The 14,953-nt window shown below is 34.9% G+C and overlaps 1 protein-coding gene across 3 annotated transcripts in view; it reads left to right on the plus strand.

Annotated features, from left to right (window-relative positions):
- Positions 1-14,953, plus strand: part of AEBP2 (AE binding protein 2) — a 71,021-nt gene that overhangs the window by 20,386 nt on the left and 35,682 nt on the right. For all 3 annotated transcript variants that reach the window (XM_060024379.1, XM_060024381.1, XM_060024380.1), the window contains exons 2-3: positions 468-675; positions 6,131-6,238. In XM_060024379.1, coding sequence (XP_059880362.1) covers positions 468-675; positions 6,131-6,238 — 316 coding nt within the window. The remainder of the gene's footprint in view (positions 1-467; positions 676-6,130; positions 6,239-14,953) is intronic.

Below are 14,953 nucleotides of genomic sequence, written 5' to 3' on the forward strand. Positions count from 1 at the left end.
GATAATCTTTTTATTCTGAATTATTTGCAGTTGGAATCTATTACTTTATCATGCCTCTTAGAACTGTGGAAGGGATGAAATGTGACGAGCTGTGTGTGTGTGTGTGTGTGTGTGTGTGTGTGTGTGTGTGTGTGTGTGGTGTGGTTTGGTTTATTTTCTGTAGGATATGGTGTTGGGGACTTCATGTCTGCCAAAAGTTGCTCAAATTATCCCGCATCTGGTTTTGAGGAACTAGCTTTTCTTACCTTGATTTGCACTTTATTGCAAATAATATTTATTTGAAATTTAGTTTCAGAGAATAATTATTTGAAACTAAATAATTTTAAAGCAGTGTTGTTTTCTAATGGAAAATATGGTTAGTATGCTTTATGGGGCAGAATGTCAAGTGGTAATCTTAATTATTTATAAGATCATATTCATGTTAGTGAATTTCTAGGAATAACACAGCCTTTTTTCTTCTTTTGTAGCATAAGCAGTACTATAATGGATGTAGACAGCACAATTTCCAGTGGGCGTTCAACTCCAGCAATGATGAATGGACAAGGAAGCACTACTTCTTCAAGCAAAAATATTGCCTATAATTGTTGTTGGGACCAGTGCCAGGCTTCCTTCAACTCTAGTCCAGATCTGGCAGATCACATCCGTTCCATACATGTAGATGGTCAGCGAGGAGGGGTTGGTTTTGTCATTTCTTTTTTTCACTCCCTGTTTTCATTAGTTTTATTAATTTATAATTGCTAGTTAGGCTTTTTTTTTTTCAAAGTAATTTGGGATTGCTTTTACACAGGGTTTATTTTTTTCAAATGTTTTTTTTTCCCCTTTTATTTACTTCCCACATATTTGATGGAATCAAATTAAATAGAACATATTATGTGTTTTATTTTAATTTGCTCTTAGGTATATTACTTTGAAGAAATTAGACTTCCTACAATACAGTGGGAGTATTGTAAATGAATACTATGTATTTCAAGCTTCTGATGTTTTGAGTTGAGGACATTTAGGAATTGGCACTGTTTGGGATTTCTGTTGTTAGAGTGGTCTTTAGTTATCCCTGATGCTGAAATTAACTAGAGAAACTATTGGTACCAGGATTAATATAAACAGTCCTGTTAAATGGCAATCTGTACTCATTATTTGTGATAATTGATCATCTTTCCCAAGTCTTGTCAGAGCTGGCTTAGTATTGACCTGTATTCTTTCAGGAATCCATTTAGTTGTGTCAGTTCATATACTTTTTATTGATTAGTAAATAAAGAGCTAAAGCAGATTAGGTGAGGCACAGTGTAATGGACCAAAATATTTATAAAATTAATAATGTTATAATTTTTTTCAACTTCATCTAGGTTTATGTCTTGGTTAACCATACTTAGTATGTTTTCCAGAAATTAATGTCACATTGTAAGTACAGATAATTTATTAGGCCACACATTGCCTGTCAGTGTGCCATCACTTTTGAGATATACTGATACTAAAATGGTTAAAATCTTCTTGGTTTAAATAAGTGGGTAACTGTTTCCATGGTGGTATTGATATTTAGATTGTATTACTGATCTTTTTTTTTTTAAACACGCAACCGTAACAGGCACTCCTCACGTTTTTACCAATGGTGTTGCATTTGAAATTTCTTTTAAGAGATATTTGCTGTTATCACAATATGTTATAATGTTTCAGCAATCTTTTAGTTACTTGATAAGTAAACATTTGTCATATTATTAGATTTAACGTATATGGGGTCTGGGTAGACACCAAAGCGTGTATTAATGAACTGTGCCCATCATATGGTATTTTCACTGCGTAACCCACCCAGCTCAGTGGTTAAGCTCCGTTGGTAACAGTCTTTATTTCCCCCATATATATATCTCAGATTTTTAGTGAAACTGTCTTAACCAAGTTGGTTTCTTGGTCATTACAGAGTTGCCTTTTGTGAGCCAGTGCTTGTTGTCACTTGGTATATATCACTAAGGTAGTCTTTTGAACCATGGCATGATGCTTTTTAGTCACTTGACTTCGCAACTGCATATAGGATCCCAAGCTATGTAGGCGATCTCTTAGGAGGTATGGGAGAATTTCACATTTCTAAGTCTTGATCCTACAAGTTGAGTTGGCACACAGCCTTTAGGAGAATGTTTTCTGCCTTTTACAGATTTGAAGAAAAAATGGAGTTAACAGTCTGAATGTATCATGTAATCGCTGCACCTGCGCGTGTCTTACTGATATTACAGAGCTAGGCATGAAGTTGTGGTGTTTCTACAGTAACTATAAACTTGCTGAAATGGAAACCCCCTCCCCCATGTCATTTCTTGAATGCTTATTCATAAAATTACTTTATTACAAATAATAAGATTTTCTGGCTAATTTTAAGAGTAATGCTATTGACTTCAGAAAGATGTCCTGATCTTTGAAGGACATTAGTTGCTAAACTACAAACGTAAAGAATCAGCTTAATGAAGAAAATAGTTTCCATTTATTTCTACATATCAGTCTTTGATATCTGGACTTAAGCTTTCAGAATGAAAGTGTGAATGAGAATTTGAAAACTTGATACTGCTAGATAAGACAGGAAATCTTGATCTAGTTTGTGCTTTAAAATAGAATAGTTGTGTCTACGGCCGTACCACCCTGAACGCGCCCGATCTCATCTACAATAGAGTAGTTGTTGGTTGGAACATTTTTTTTTAAAACGACCTCTTGGAAGGGAAATTAAAAAGAAATCATTTTAATTATTTTTAAATATACAGTTCAGTGGCATTAAGTACATCACATTGTTGTGCAGTCATCACTACTGTCATTCTCTGGAACTTTTTCATTATCCCAAACTGAAATCTGTACCTATTAGACAATAACTCCCTAATCGTCTCTTCCGCTAACCCCTGGTAACCACTATTCTATTTTCTGTCTCTATAAAATTGACTATTCTAGATAACTCATGTATGGTGGAAAACAGCTGATTTTGATGACATTTTTAAAGAATTTTTATTTCTCTTCTTTCTACTCCAAGTGTTAAACTGTCATAATAGAACAGAAACAAATGAGTAAATTATTGGTAATTCTGCAGGATTTTATGTTTCTAATTACTGAAAGATGACAGTTTTTCTGGAGCAGTAAGTTAGTAAGATCTAAATACTATATTAATTCCTGTTCTTTTTCTCATCCCACTCTAATCTTTGCCCTGGGAAAAACAAAACTGTCATACAACAGCTTAGAAACTTCTTTACTTTCCAGTAAGCTGTTTGTGTTGCCATGTCATGTGGACTTTATATTTGAAGGATGAAATCAGGTGGAGTTTAGGTTTTCCTGACCCTTTCAAAGTGGGTGGATACTTAATTCTACATTAAAGGAACTTACCATTTAAACACCTTTTATGAATATACCTTTTTAAAAAAGAATCATGAGAGTACTTTCTTGTATTTAAAAAATAAAAACAGGGACTTCCCTGGTGGCGCAGTGGTTAAGAATCTGGCTGCCAGTGTAGGAGACACAGGTTCGAGCCCCGGTCCGGGAAGATCCCACATCCCGGGGAGCAACTAAGCCTGTGTGCCACAACTACTGAGCCCATGTGCCTAGAGCCCGTGCTCTGCAACAAGAGAAGCCACAGCAATGAGAAGCCCGCGCACCGCGACGAAGAGTAGCCCCTGCTCACCGCAATTAGAGAAAGCCCGCACGCAGCAATGAAGACCCAACGCAGCCAAACATAAATAAATAAATTTATAAAAAAAAAAATAAAAAGCAAGAAAAATTTAACCTTTTTTGTTAAGTAAAATAGAATTGTGTTCTTCGGCTCGTACTTCTGTGCATGACTGGATTTCAGGAAGGAGGCTGAGCTGTTTTACTAATCAAATTTCAAACCCCTGTGTCCTCTTAATATACACGTTAAGTCTTGGTAGGCAGGGAACTTAATCTTGTAGGATTTCAGTGGTTCCGTAAGATCCATTAGTGTTCTGTTTTTTTTCTGTCTTAACTATTTCTTACTTTAAAAGCAGTTGCCAGAAAGAAATCTGTTTGTTTCTTGTTGCAGGGGTGATTTTACATGTGTCATTTTATTAAGTTCACTTTTGTATATGTTCTTTGGTGTGTTTGAGGGAAGAGGGCCAGAGGGAGATTTTGAGGAGGGGCGATAATAGGATATTATTATTCAAAGACTCGAATGAGTTACCTCTATGTTATTTAAAATGATATTTTTAGACTCTCATGGTTAAATCCGAATGCTGCTAGGAAGTGGAATCAATCTTAGGAGGTTACTTTGTGTTTTGATTGCCAATCTGGTATCTCCTGAACACAACATGAAGTTGGTCATATCTTTTGCAAGAAATGAGAAATATTTTATTCTTGTATTTGGACAGTTTATCGAATATTTTGTCCTCTGTTTATTAAATACCTTTTAACAGAGGAAATTGAAAATGTTAGCACATTTAATGTGGCTAAAAATTATGGGATACAAAATTATAGCCTTCATTTTAGACAGATCTTGAAAGAGCAGACTGATTTGAGACAAAATAAATATCAAAGACATTTGCTTCCCTTTTACATGTTCACATTTTGTGAAAAACTGAGCTAGTTTTTTCCTAAGAGCTTAAAGGAACCATGAGATCATCCATTCAAACCCCTTCCTCACTTTAGATTGTGTCTCTCTTCTTTAATATAAAATCTTTTTGTATAATTTTACTGCAGAAGGAATCTAATTAGTAAAAGTAGGCTTTCTTTCGCTCCCTTTGAGCATGTAAATTATGCTGCTTACTGGCTCTGTATTTGAGTATATCTGACTGATCTCACTTTACTAATAGTAATGGAATTTTCCTTATGCATGCTTGTTAGACTTTTACAGGTTGCATTGTATTACTTTGCAGTGGGTTTTACAGTTTACCTAAAGAAAATTTTGTCTACATTCATTTAAAAAGTAGCTTTTAATTCTGGTAACTTTAGGAATAATTTTATAAACATGTATTAGGGTCAGGAATTTTAAGTACCAAGGAGGAAATGTTATGACTTACAATATCTGCTTAACTAAAAGAAACCAGCAAATCTGTTGTAGAGTCGAGATGTGCGCTAACGTTCTTTAAGCGTATCAAACAGCAGCAGCAGTGTTGTCTTGTAAAATGATTTTGAGTAAAAATTGATCTCAGTTACTTTAGACTGTTTTTCTAGACTTATAAAAAATTTTATTTTACACTTACTGTTTAATGATTGTTTCCTCAGTCCTGTGTGTAGCTTTGTTCTGTTCTATATGCAGTACATTATAATCTTCAGAGTGTGGCTCTATCTATAATTGTTATAACCTTAGAAAAGAACAGAGCCTATATATGGTTTTTGAAGGTAGCGGTTACAGTAGATTCGTACTTCTTTTACTGATGATGGGGAGCAGTTTTCAGTGTTCAGTTTGATAAAAGTAGAATCGGTCAAAAAATTGATACCTCAATGGTAGGAAAAAGATTATGTTGTTAGTTGTTAACCCAGTCACACTCGGTTGCCTGAACCCAAGAATGTGGATCTATTATGATGATAGAAGTATCTCATGACATTGCTTTTGCAGCTATATTAATTTTAACATTCTATATTAGATTTTGCTTCATAAGCAAGATAATTGGAAATCATTTTTAATAAGAACAATATAAACATAAATAGTGTTAGTATACATTTGAGAATAGGAAATCAAGAGCAGAAAGACTGTAATTGGATAATTTGTTTACTCATTCTTTGAATGAGTGTCCACCAATTGACTGTTTTGATTTATTTTCATTGTTTCTTTATACCTTAATATATTTCTGATATTTACAATTAATACATGCTTGTTCCCTCATGCAATAAATACAAAAAATGTAAATAATGGTCCATGGTTCTAGTTCCTAGGACTATATTGTTAATATTTTGTATATTTCCTTCTGAATGGCACTTTGGGATTGGTGTATCAGTTCCTTATTGAGGGAATGGACAGCAGCCTTAATGGGGAAGGGTTAAAACTATGCCTCTCATTCTGGAAGTTCAGGAAGTTTATCTACAGTAAGCATTTTGATTGACTTGTACAATAAATGTCTCTGTGAATTGAAGACTTCCAACATGTTTATTTGAATTTACAAGGAATAAAAGTCCTTGTTGAAATAAGTGATGAAAACAATTATGGCTCTTCTTTTAACAGGTATTTGTTTGCTTATGGAAAGGTTGTAAAGTATATAACACTCCGTCAACCAGTCAGAGTTGGTTACAGAGGCATATGCTGACACACAGTGGAGACAAACCTTTTAAGGTAAGTAAGTGTATGTGAGTTTTTTTTTCACTTCAAGTTAACACGTTTTTTAATGGGCATACTTTTGCCGTTCTAAAAGTTTTTTAAAGAACCATTTGTTTTAACATTCCCATAGATGCATGGAATTTATAAAATAGATGAAGGTAAAGATAATTTAATCTAATTTTTAAAAATTTGAAGACCAGAAAAAAGTCACTGTGAAGGTAGGGTCTTGAAAACAGCTAGTGTGCAGATCAGTGACTTGAATGTATGTCTTTAAAATTGCTTGGTTGTGGTTAATACCTCGTGCTCTAATTATATTTTCTCACTGTCATAGGTTTGAACCTTTTTATTAGCAAACAGTACTGATTATTATATGAAAAAATGAAATTGTAGAACATGAAGGGATTTGATTCTTTTCACTCAGTTTTGAGGTCATGCTACTGAGCTCAGTCATAAATTACCGAGTCAAATAGATGTATTTGGGGAAATCTGTACAAAGAGCAATTTTCTGTAAAGACCATTTTTCCTTTTATCCTCATTAAAAGTTAAAATATTTTGGTTTGTAATTATGGAAAGTGTATACCATAGAGGTTAAAAGTTTGTATTTAAAGAAGTTTCATAAGTTAACACAGTATCTGCTGGTATATAAATACTGTGCCAGAAACTTCCCTTGGGTTTCGTTAGAGAAGGAGATTATTCTTGTAGAGTTATTTTTTTAAAAATTACTTAATTTTTTTGGGAAAGACAATCATTAACAATTTAAAAAATTATAAAGAAAAAATTTAATTGAGAAATCTTGCTCCCTTTCTTGTTCCTTATTTTCACTCCCCCGAATATATAACCATTGTTCTTAGTAGTGAATTCTTTATGAAACTACAAGCAGATACATATATAAGATCATTCTCCTTCCTTTTACACAAAATCTAATAAACTATATACTGTCTGTATCTTATTTTTTATAAGCTTTTTATTTTAGAGCAGTTTTAGATTTATAGAAATATTACAAAGATTGCAGAGTTACTGTATGTCCTATACCAAATTTCCCGTTATTAACATTTTTATTGTATGTATGTGTACCTTGCTTTTGTAACATACTTTCTAGTAGAGATCTTTTCATATCTGTTCATAGACAATATTCTCTTTTTAAACAGTTTTACAGTATTCCATTTTGTTGCTGTAGCAGTTTATTTAAGCAAACTTGTATAGATACTTGGGTTGTTTTTAGTCTTTTCCTGTTGCAAATAGTACTGCAGCGATAAATCTTTGAACATATGTCATCTTGTACATGTGTAATTGTATATGTAGGAGAAATTCCCAAAATAATGTGAGTGGTTGGATCAAAGGCTATATAAGCATTGGTAATTTTGATAAATACTGCCAAACTGCCCTCTCTAGGGGTTGTGTCCTCATCAGCAATGTTAGAGTGTCTGCCTTCTTCACAGCTTTGCTAAGAGGGTGTTGTCAAACTTTTGTGTTTTTGCCCATCTAATAGATGAGAAATTGCATCCTGATGTAGTTTTTTATTTTTATTTTCTGGCCGCGCCTCATAGCTTTCAGGATCTTAGTTCCCTGATCAGGGATCAAAACCCAGGCCCATGCAGTGGAAGTGCCAGGTCCTAACCACTGGACCGTTAGGGAATTCGCTCCCCTGATGTAGTTTTGCTTTTCCTTTATTATTGATGAAGTAGGGCATCTTTTCATATGTTTAACCATTTGGATTTCTTTTCTTTTGTTCTTTTTAAAATAGTCTCATGGAGCCTTCTGTTGGCATGTGGGTCCTATAATGTTAACCCCCTAGTCTTCCGTATAGTCATACTACAGATCCTGGCCCTGAAGTACGTGACCTGGGACAGTTTTTTGAACTTCCCATCTAACACATAACTGGTAATAATAGTTACCTCATAGAGTTGTACAGTATATAGCTAGTAAATGTAAGAGATTATTGTTGTTAAAGTAAAGGAATCATTTCATTTCTCGTTTTATTTCCATATATTTTTCTTTAAGGCAGCAATTCTGTTGCTGGTCGATTATGATGTTCAGGTTAATTTCACAGCTTGTACAAATGGATTCCCCCCCCCCAGATCTCTTTTTAGAAACTAGAGAAGATTCCCATTGGAGAGGGGGGAAGAAAATGTCTTTAAAAGGCAGAAGTTAAGGAGTGTGATTTAGTGAGGCATTGTTCTATAAATCATAGGAACCATTTGAATCAAAAAAACATTTTTTGATGTCTGTAGTACATGGCAACGTGCTAGGCATTTGGGAAGCAAGGTGAGTAGGAAAGGCAGGCCTCTGCCCATCAGGGAACTTACATCTTTAGGTTTATACAGATATAAGTAGATTTAAGTAGTGAAATGTCACTATAGGTCACTATAGTGACCTTCAAAAGGTTCTCTGGAAACATGAATTAGTGATGAATGGGGCTGGAAAACAGTAGTAGGAGGTGAGTGGGAGTTGGCTATAGAGAGGAGGTGATGAGGTGATGATGCTTGAGGCAAGTCCCTTTGAAAAAAATTTTTTTAGTTGTAACATGATATAATGTACAATAAAGTATTTAAAGTACACTTAAGTGTTCAGCACTTTACAGGTTTGTTTCGTATGTTTGTATGTACCTGTGTAACTACCATTCTGATGAAGAATATTTTCAGTAAAAATACTCAGTGTCCCTTCCCAGTCTATCCCCCTCCATCCTCTACTCCTTCCCCCAGGCCATGTTACGATTTCTATCGTCCTGGCTTAGTTGTATGAACTTTTGTGTCTGGCTTTTTTTCACTCAACAAAATAGCAGTGAGATTTGTCCTTGTAGGTATCAGTCATTAAAAAAAACTGCTGTGTAGCATTCCAGTGTCCAATAAACCATAGTTTATCCATTCTTCTGCTCATGGTTTTCTAGTCTTTGGCTGTTATTAATCAAGCTGTCCTAAACACACTGTCTACATGTCTTCTGATGGCACACATGTACTCATTTCATTTCTCTTCGTTGCATCGTTAGGAGTGGAATTACTGGGTCATAGAATATGGCATATTTAGCTTTAGCAACTACAAACTCTTTTTCAGATTGGTCATATCACTTTACATTACCACCAGCAGTGAATGAGAGTTTTAGTTGCTCTGTAGTTTGGTATTTGCCATCTTGTTAATTTTAGCCATTCTGGTGTCTGTGTAGGGGTATCCCATTGTGGCTTTAATTTTTATTTCCCTGGTGAGTAATGATATGTTGCACACATTTTCATGGGCTTTTGGCTATTTGAATTTCCTTTTTTGGATGAAGTGCCTATTCAAGCCCTTTTCTATTATTTTATTGAATGATTTGTCTTTTATTATTATATAAAGTTTTGTATATATTTTGGATACAAGTCCTTTGTCAGATATGTATATTGTAAATGCCTTCTTCCAGTCTGTCTTTGGTTATCCTTCTCACCTTTCCTAATGAGATCTTTTGAAGAACAGTTTTTAGTTTTAATGAAATCTAATTTATCAATTTTATGGTTAGTGCTTCTTACATTCTATTTAAAAATTCTTTGCCAACCCTCAGTATAAGATGAGGAGGATCGTAACAGAGCTAAGAGTTTTGTCTCATGGTAATAGGGAGGTCATTTCAGAAGTGTGTGTGTGTGTGTGTGTGTGTGTGTGTGTAATATAATTTACAGGGGCTTCCCTCGTGGCGCGGTGGTTGAGAGTCCGCATGCCGATGCAGGGGACACGGGTTCGTGCCCCAGTCCGGGAAGATCCCACATGCCGTGGAGCGGTGGGCCTGTGAGCCATGGCCGCTGGGCCCGTGAGCCATGGCCGCTGAGCCTGCGCGTCCGGAGCCTGTGCTGCGCGACGGGAGAGACCACAGCAGTGAGAGGCCCGCGTACCGCAAAAAAAATAAAAATAAAAATTTACATATCATAAAACTTACCAAGTGTATAATTAAGTAGTTTTTAGTGTATTCACAGGTTTGTGCAACTCACCACTAATTACAGAAATATGTACTTTTGAAAGAAAGAAAAGGAAGCATAAAAGAATGAGTGGACTATTTAGGGAATCACATGTAGTTTCATATATTTAGCGATACTATATGGTGGCAATTTGAAAATATGTAAAAAAAATTTCTGACTAGTGAGCTTGGACTCTCTAGAAATTAAGTATAAAAGTAATTGGTTGCAAAATGTTTTCTTTGCATTACTGTTCTTATCTCTTATTACCTTCTAGTCTGGAATCCGATTATTATAAGGAGTTTGCATTGTATTTTTTGTCTTTTATTTTTACCATAGGCTTCATGCACTTGCCAGAGAGTTCAGTTGTGTTCATATCTTAAACAGCATCGGTGTGGCTGCTTTGTGGTTGGATGGTTTGTGTGTGGGATAATTGATAGAATCATCTTGAAGAGAAATTTTTTAAAATGTACACTGTCTTTACTGAAAACATTTAAAGTTGTTAATTCTTTAGAATGAAGCCTGAATAAATAAAAGGGATGGAGGGATAGGGAAAGGAAGGGCTAGTATAGTGCCTAGTGTTGCCTGGCTACGACAGACGTTGGGAGTTCACAGCCAGCAAAGCTTTTCCTTAGTTCCTAGTAGACTCGCTCTTCTTCCTCCACTCTGTCACATGGAAATAAGTGTGTTCTGAAGGTTATGCTTGCTTCATATTAAAAAATTTGACATTGACAAGCTTAAATAAGAAGGTAGTGGAACTATAATCTAACTATCTATGATATTTGACTTCTTAACATATATGTACAAAGTAAAGAAATAAATGGGATCATTTTGCACCTACGTGTATTGTACCTTTTTTTTTTTTTTTTTGGGGTCATGTTGCTTGACTTGCTGTATCTTAGTTTCTGGACCAGGAATTCCCTAGCCTACCATTTTGGTTTTGTATTGGACATCATTTCATGTCAATAAATTAACTTTTTAGTGGTTGTGTGATCTTTCTATGTAATAGTTTACCATATTTTATTTAATCATTCCTTGATGGATTTTGTTGGTCCAGTTTTCCACAATATAATCAGTTAACACATTTTTATAAACTACTTTTGTGAGCTAATATAAATTCCTAGAAGCTATTTTGTTCAGTCAAAGGGTATATGTCTAGGCTTGCTTTTGAAAGGTATTATTCCCCCTACAGAAAAACGTACCAATTTGTATTCTAACCAGCAGTGTATAATATAGTGCCTGTTTCTCAACAACCTTGAGGCTTGTTATTCTATCTTTACCAATCTGCCGGTATATGGTAACACATTTCTACTTATATACAGTGCAGACACATACAGTGTAAATACAGTATAAATACTTTTCTATGTATTCACATCATTTTTCCTCTGTATTAATTATTTTGTATTTTTAGAATGGAAATCCTTTTTGAGCTCATTATTCTTTTTTATAAAGTAGGAAAAAATTTCCCTCCTGTGATAGGAATTAAATATTTTCCCCATTTTGACCTTTTTCTTGACTTTTTATGGTACTTTTTCTAAAACACAGATTTTTTAAACTTTTAATTTTGAAAAATTTCAACTTGCAGAAAAGATACAAGAACTCCCATATATTTCTCTCTCACACATGTATGGGTAAAGAACTCCTGTATACCCTTCAGCCAGATTCACCAGTTAACATTTTGCCACATTTTCTTTCTCTGTATCTTTCCATCCAGCAGTACATCATCCATCTCTCCATCTGTCTCCCTCCCCCCATCTCTCTCTCTTCTTTCCTCCCTTTTTTCCTACATACACACACACGCACACGCGTGCACACTATTTTGGGGGAACCATTTAAGAGGAGCCGTATCCCTAGATACTTCAGTGTGTGTTATTTCCTAAGAGCAAGGACGTTCATTTACATAACCTTAGTACAGTTACCAAGTTCCAAAAATTTAACATTGATGCCATCAGCTATTCAGATTTCACTAATTGTCCCAATAATGTCCTTCATAGCCGTTTTTCTCCCCCCTTGGTTTAGCATCCAGTTGAGGATCATGCATTACATTTAGTTTTCATGACTCCTTAAAACTTACAGTTTCCTCAGCCTGTCTTTATCTTTTATAGCACTAATATTTTTAAAAAGTATAAACATTTTATTTTGTAGTATGTTGCCCACTTGGGGGTTGTTTGATGTGATCAGATTCAGTTTATGCATTTTTGGTGAAAATAGAATAAAATTGTCACAGTATCACTTCAGGGGACACTTGATGAGAGTTTGTTCCATCATGGATGAAATTACCTAGCATCACTTGGTTAAGGTGGAATTTGCCAGGTTCTCTACCATAAGCTTATTTGTCCCTTTACAATTAATGATTAATTTTTGGAGAGATACTTTGAACTATATGAATATATTGTTCCCCATTAGAACTAGTTTTAGTATCCATTAATGTTTCTTGCCTGAATCATTTATTACTATGAGGGTTACAAAATGAGTTTTTTTCTCTCTTACCATCTAAGTTTATAAGTTGACATTCTACTTTCAGCGCTTTCTACTCTTTATTCTATCAGTCAGTCAATCATCTGTCTACAGAATGACTCATGTATTATGTTATTCTTTTTTTTTAAATAAATTTATTTAATTTTTGGCTGCATTGGGTCTTTGTTGCTGCACGTGGGTTTTCCCTAGTTGCGGCGAGCGGGGGCTACTCTTCGTTGCAGTGCGCAGGCTTCTCATTGTGGTGGCTTCTCTACTTGCAGAGCATGGGCTCTAGGCACACGGGCTTCAGTAGTTGTGGCACGAGGGCTCAGTAGTTGTGGCTTGCAGGCTCTAGAGTGCAAGCTTACTAGTTGTGGCGCACAGACTTAGTTGCTCCGCGGCATGTGGGATCTTCCCGGACCAGGGCTCGAACATGTGTCCCCTGCACTGGCAGGTGGATTCTTAACCACTGCGCCACCAGGGAAGCTGTATGTTATTCTTTGGCTTATCATACATGACTATCATTTTGATGCTCATTTAATACAGATTTTTATATGTTTATCAGTTTTTGCTCATGTGGCTTCTGGAGCAACTGTCTAAAGATTCAGATGGTAAAAGTCCATTGGAGTGTTGGTAATGGCAAAGGCTAGAAACTGGAAGTCTGTAAGACCTAATTGAGTTGACATGGGAAATAAATGAAAGTCATGGATGTGTCATTTATGTTTAAGTTACATTTGATGTTTCTTAAACTTGTTGTTTTGTGCTTGAGAAGAAGTTAATGTCATATGAAAATAATTGATCATGTCAGCTCGTTATGAAATTTTAGTTTTGTAAAATCAAACATACTCCTAAAATGTAAATATAGTTTTTTCTTTTAATAATGTTTATCTTTTATAATTAAAGTGCAAAGATTATTCCTAGATAAGCACCTTCTGCCCCGGCCTCTCCCCATATTCTCTTTGTCTTGTGTATATACCCTTGCTTTGTATGTGCATTTAGAGTTTGTGTGAAGGGGAGTTGCTGCTGCCATTTTGTTTAACGTAGTGAAACCTTTTATTATTAAAGGTTTGGAAAACATTACATGTGTTTATAGGACTAGGATTTTGGAATTCTTTCAACTATTCTCTGGTCTTCTTTTTTTTAAGTGTGATTTTGATTTTTCTTAGTCATTTGGTATTAAGCTTTATCATGGCTAATTGGCTTCAACTCACCATGCTCAGAAATATTTTACTTAACTGAAGAAAATAAAAATTAGTCATACATAGCATGTTTGGTGATCGTTTTGATTTCCTTTTTTGCCAGTGTGGCAGTGGCTTGTCTGGACAAATTTGTATAGTATGTTAGAAATTACATAGTTGAACTTTTCAGATAGGCTCCATAGTTTTTTTTTTCTTCCTACATGTTTCTCCCCTACTCTAGTATTTCTGTTTACTTTGAACACAGTACTTGTCGTCACTTAGTTGTCATGGGTTAATGAATTTATTGTAAGTTTTCCTCAGCAGCTAGTCTCCAGCTGCTCAACATGATTGGCTTCGTTCATAATAGTGACACATCTGAGTGACTTCTTATTGTGATAGAGTATTGCTTGAAAAACTCAGATTTTCTTTCAGGCCTTATACATGAAATAGACAGTCTTTTTAGGTGTTTTGGAATCAAGAACGTAGCCTAAATTGTCGATGAAGAAAAAAGAAATTTTATCAAACCAGACTTAAACTATCATATCTTTATTCCTGTGGGTGGCTTACAGTTGTGCACACAGGCAAATTCTGGTAATTTTTACAGGACATAGTGATGCTAATAATACATCATTCACTGCGATGGGTGATGCAATAATTTCCCTCTTCAGTTCCTTTGTAACCTGTTTTATAATGTTAGTCGATACTGATAATTTAAAAAATCTTCTGCTTTTTCCCCCCAGCATTTTTGAGGTATAATTGACAAATAAAATTGTAAGATACTTAAAGTATACGTCATGATGATTTGATATGCATTAGTCAATTGTGAAAGTGTTCCCTCCATCTAGTTAATTAATACATCCATCACCTCACAGATATATGTATAAAATACATTTTAAAATTTTATATATATTTATTATGTATCTTTTTAAATTATATATATGTGTATATATATTTTTTTTTGTGAGAATCTTTTGCTTTTCAACAGACATTCTCTGTAATAACACAAAGCTTAAAGCACCCTGTTCTAGCTTTAATTCTCTGTGTGTATGTCTCTGTGTGTCTGTGTATTTGAAGCTCTCATGTTCCCTAGCCTCGGCAGACAGTTTTTAGCAGGCTCCCACTGACCAAAGATGGTACAGTTTGAGTAAAATAAGGAAAATAGCTGCAGTGAACATGATGAT

Source organism: Delphinus delphis, chromosome 11 (assembly GCF_949987515.2).
Source record: "Delphinus delphis chromosome 11, mDelDel1.2, whole genome shotgun sequence".
Taxonomy (NCBI): domain Eukaryota; kingdom Metazoa; phylum Chordata; class Mammalia; order Artiodactyla; family Delphinidae; genus Delphinus; species Delphinus delphis.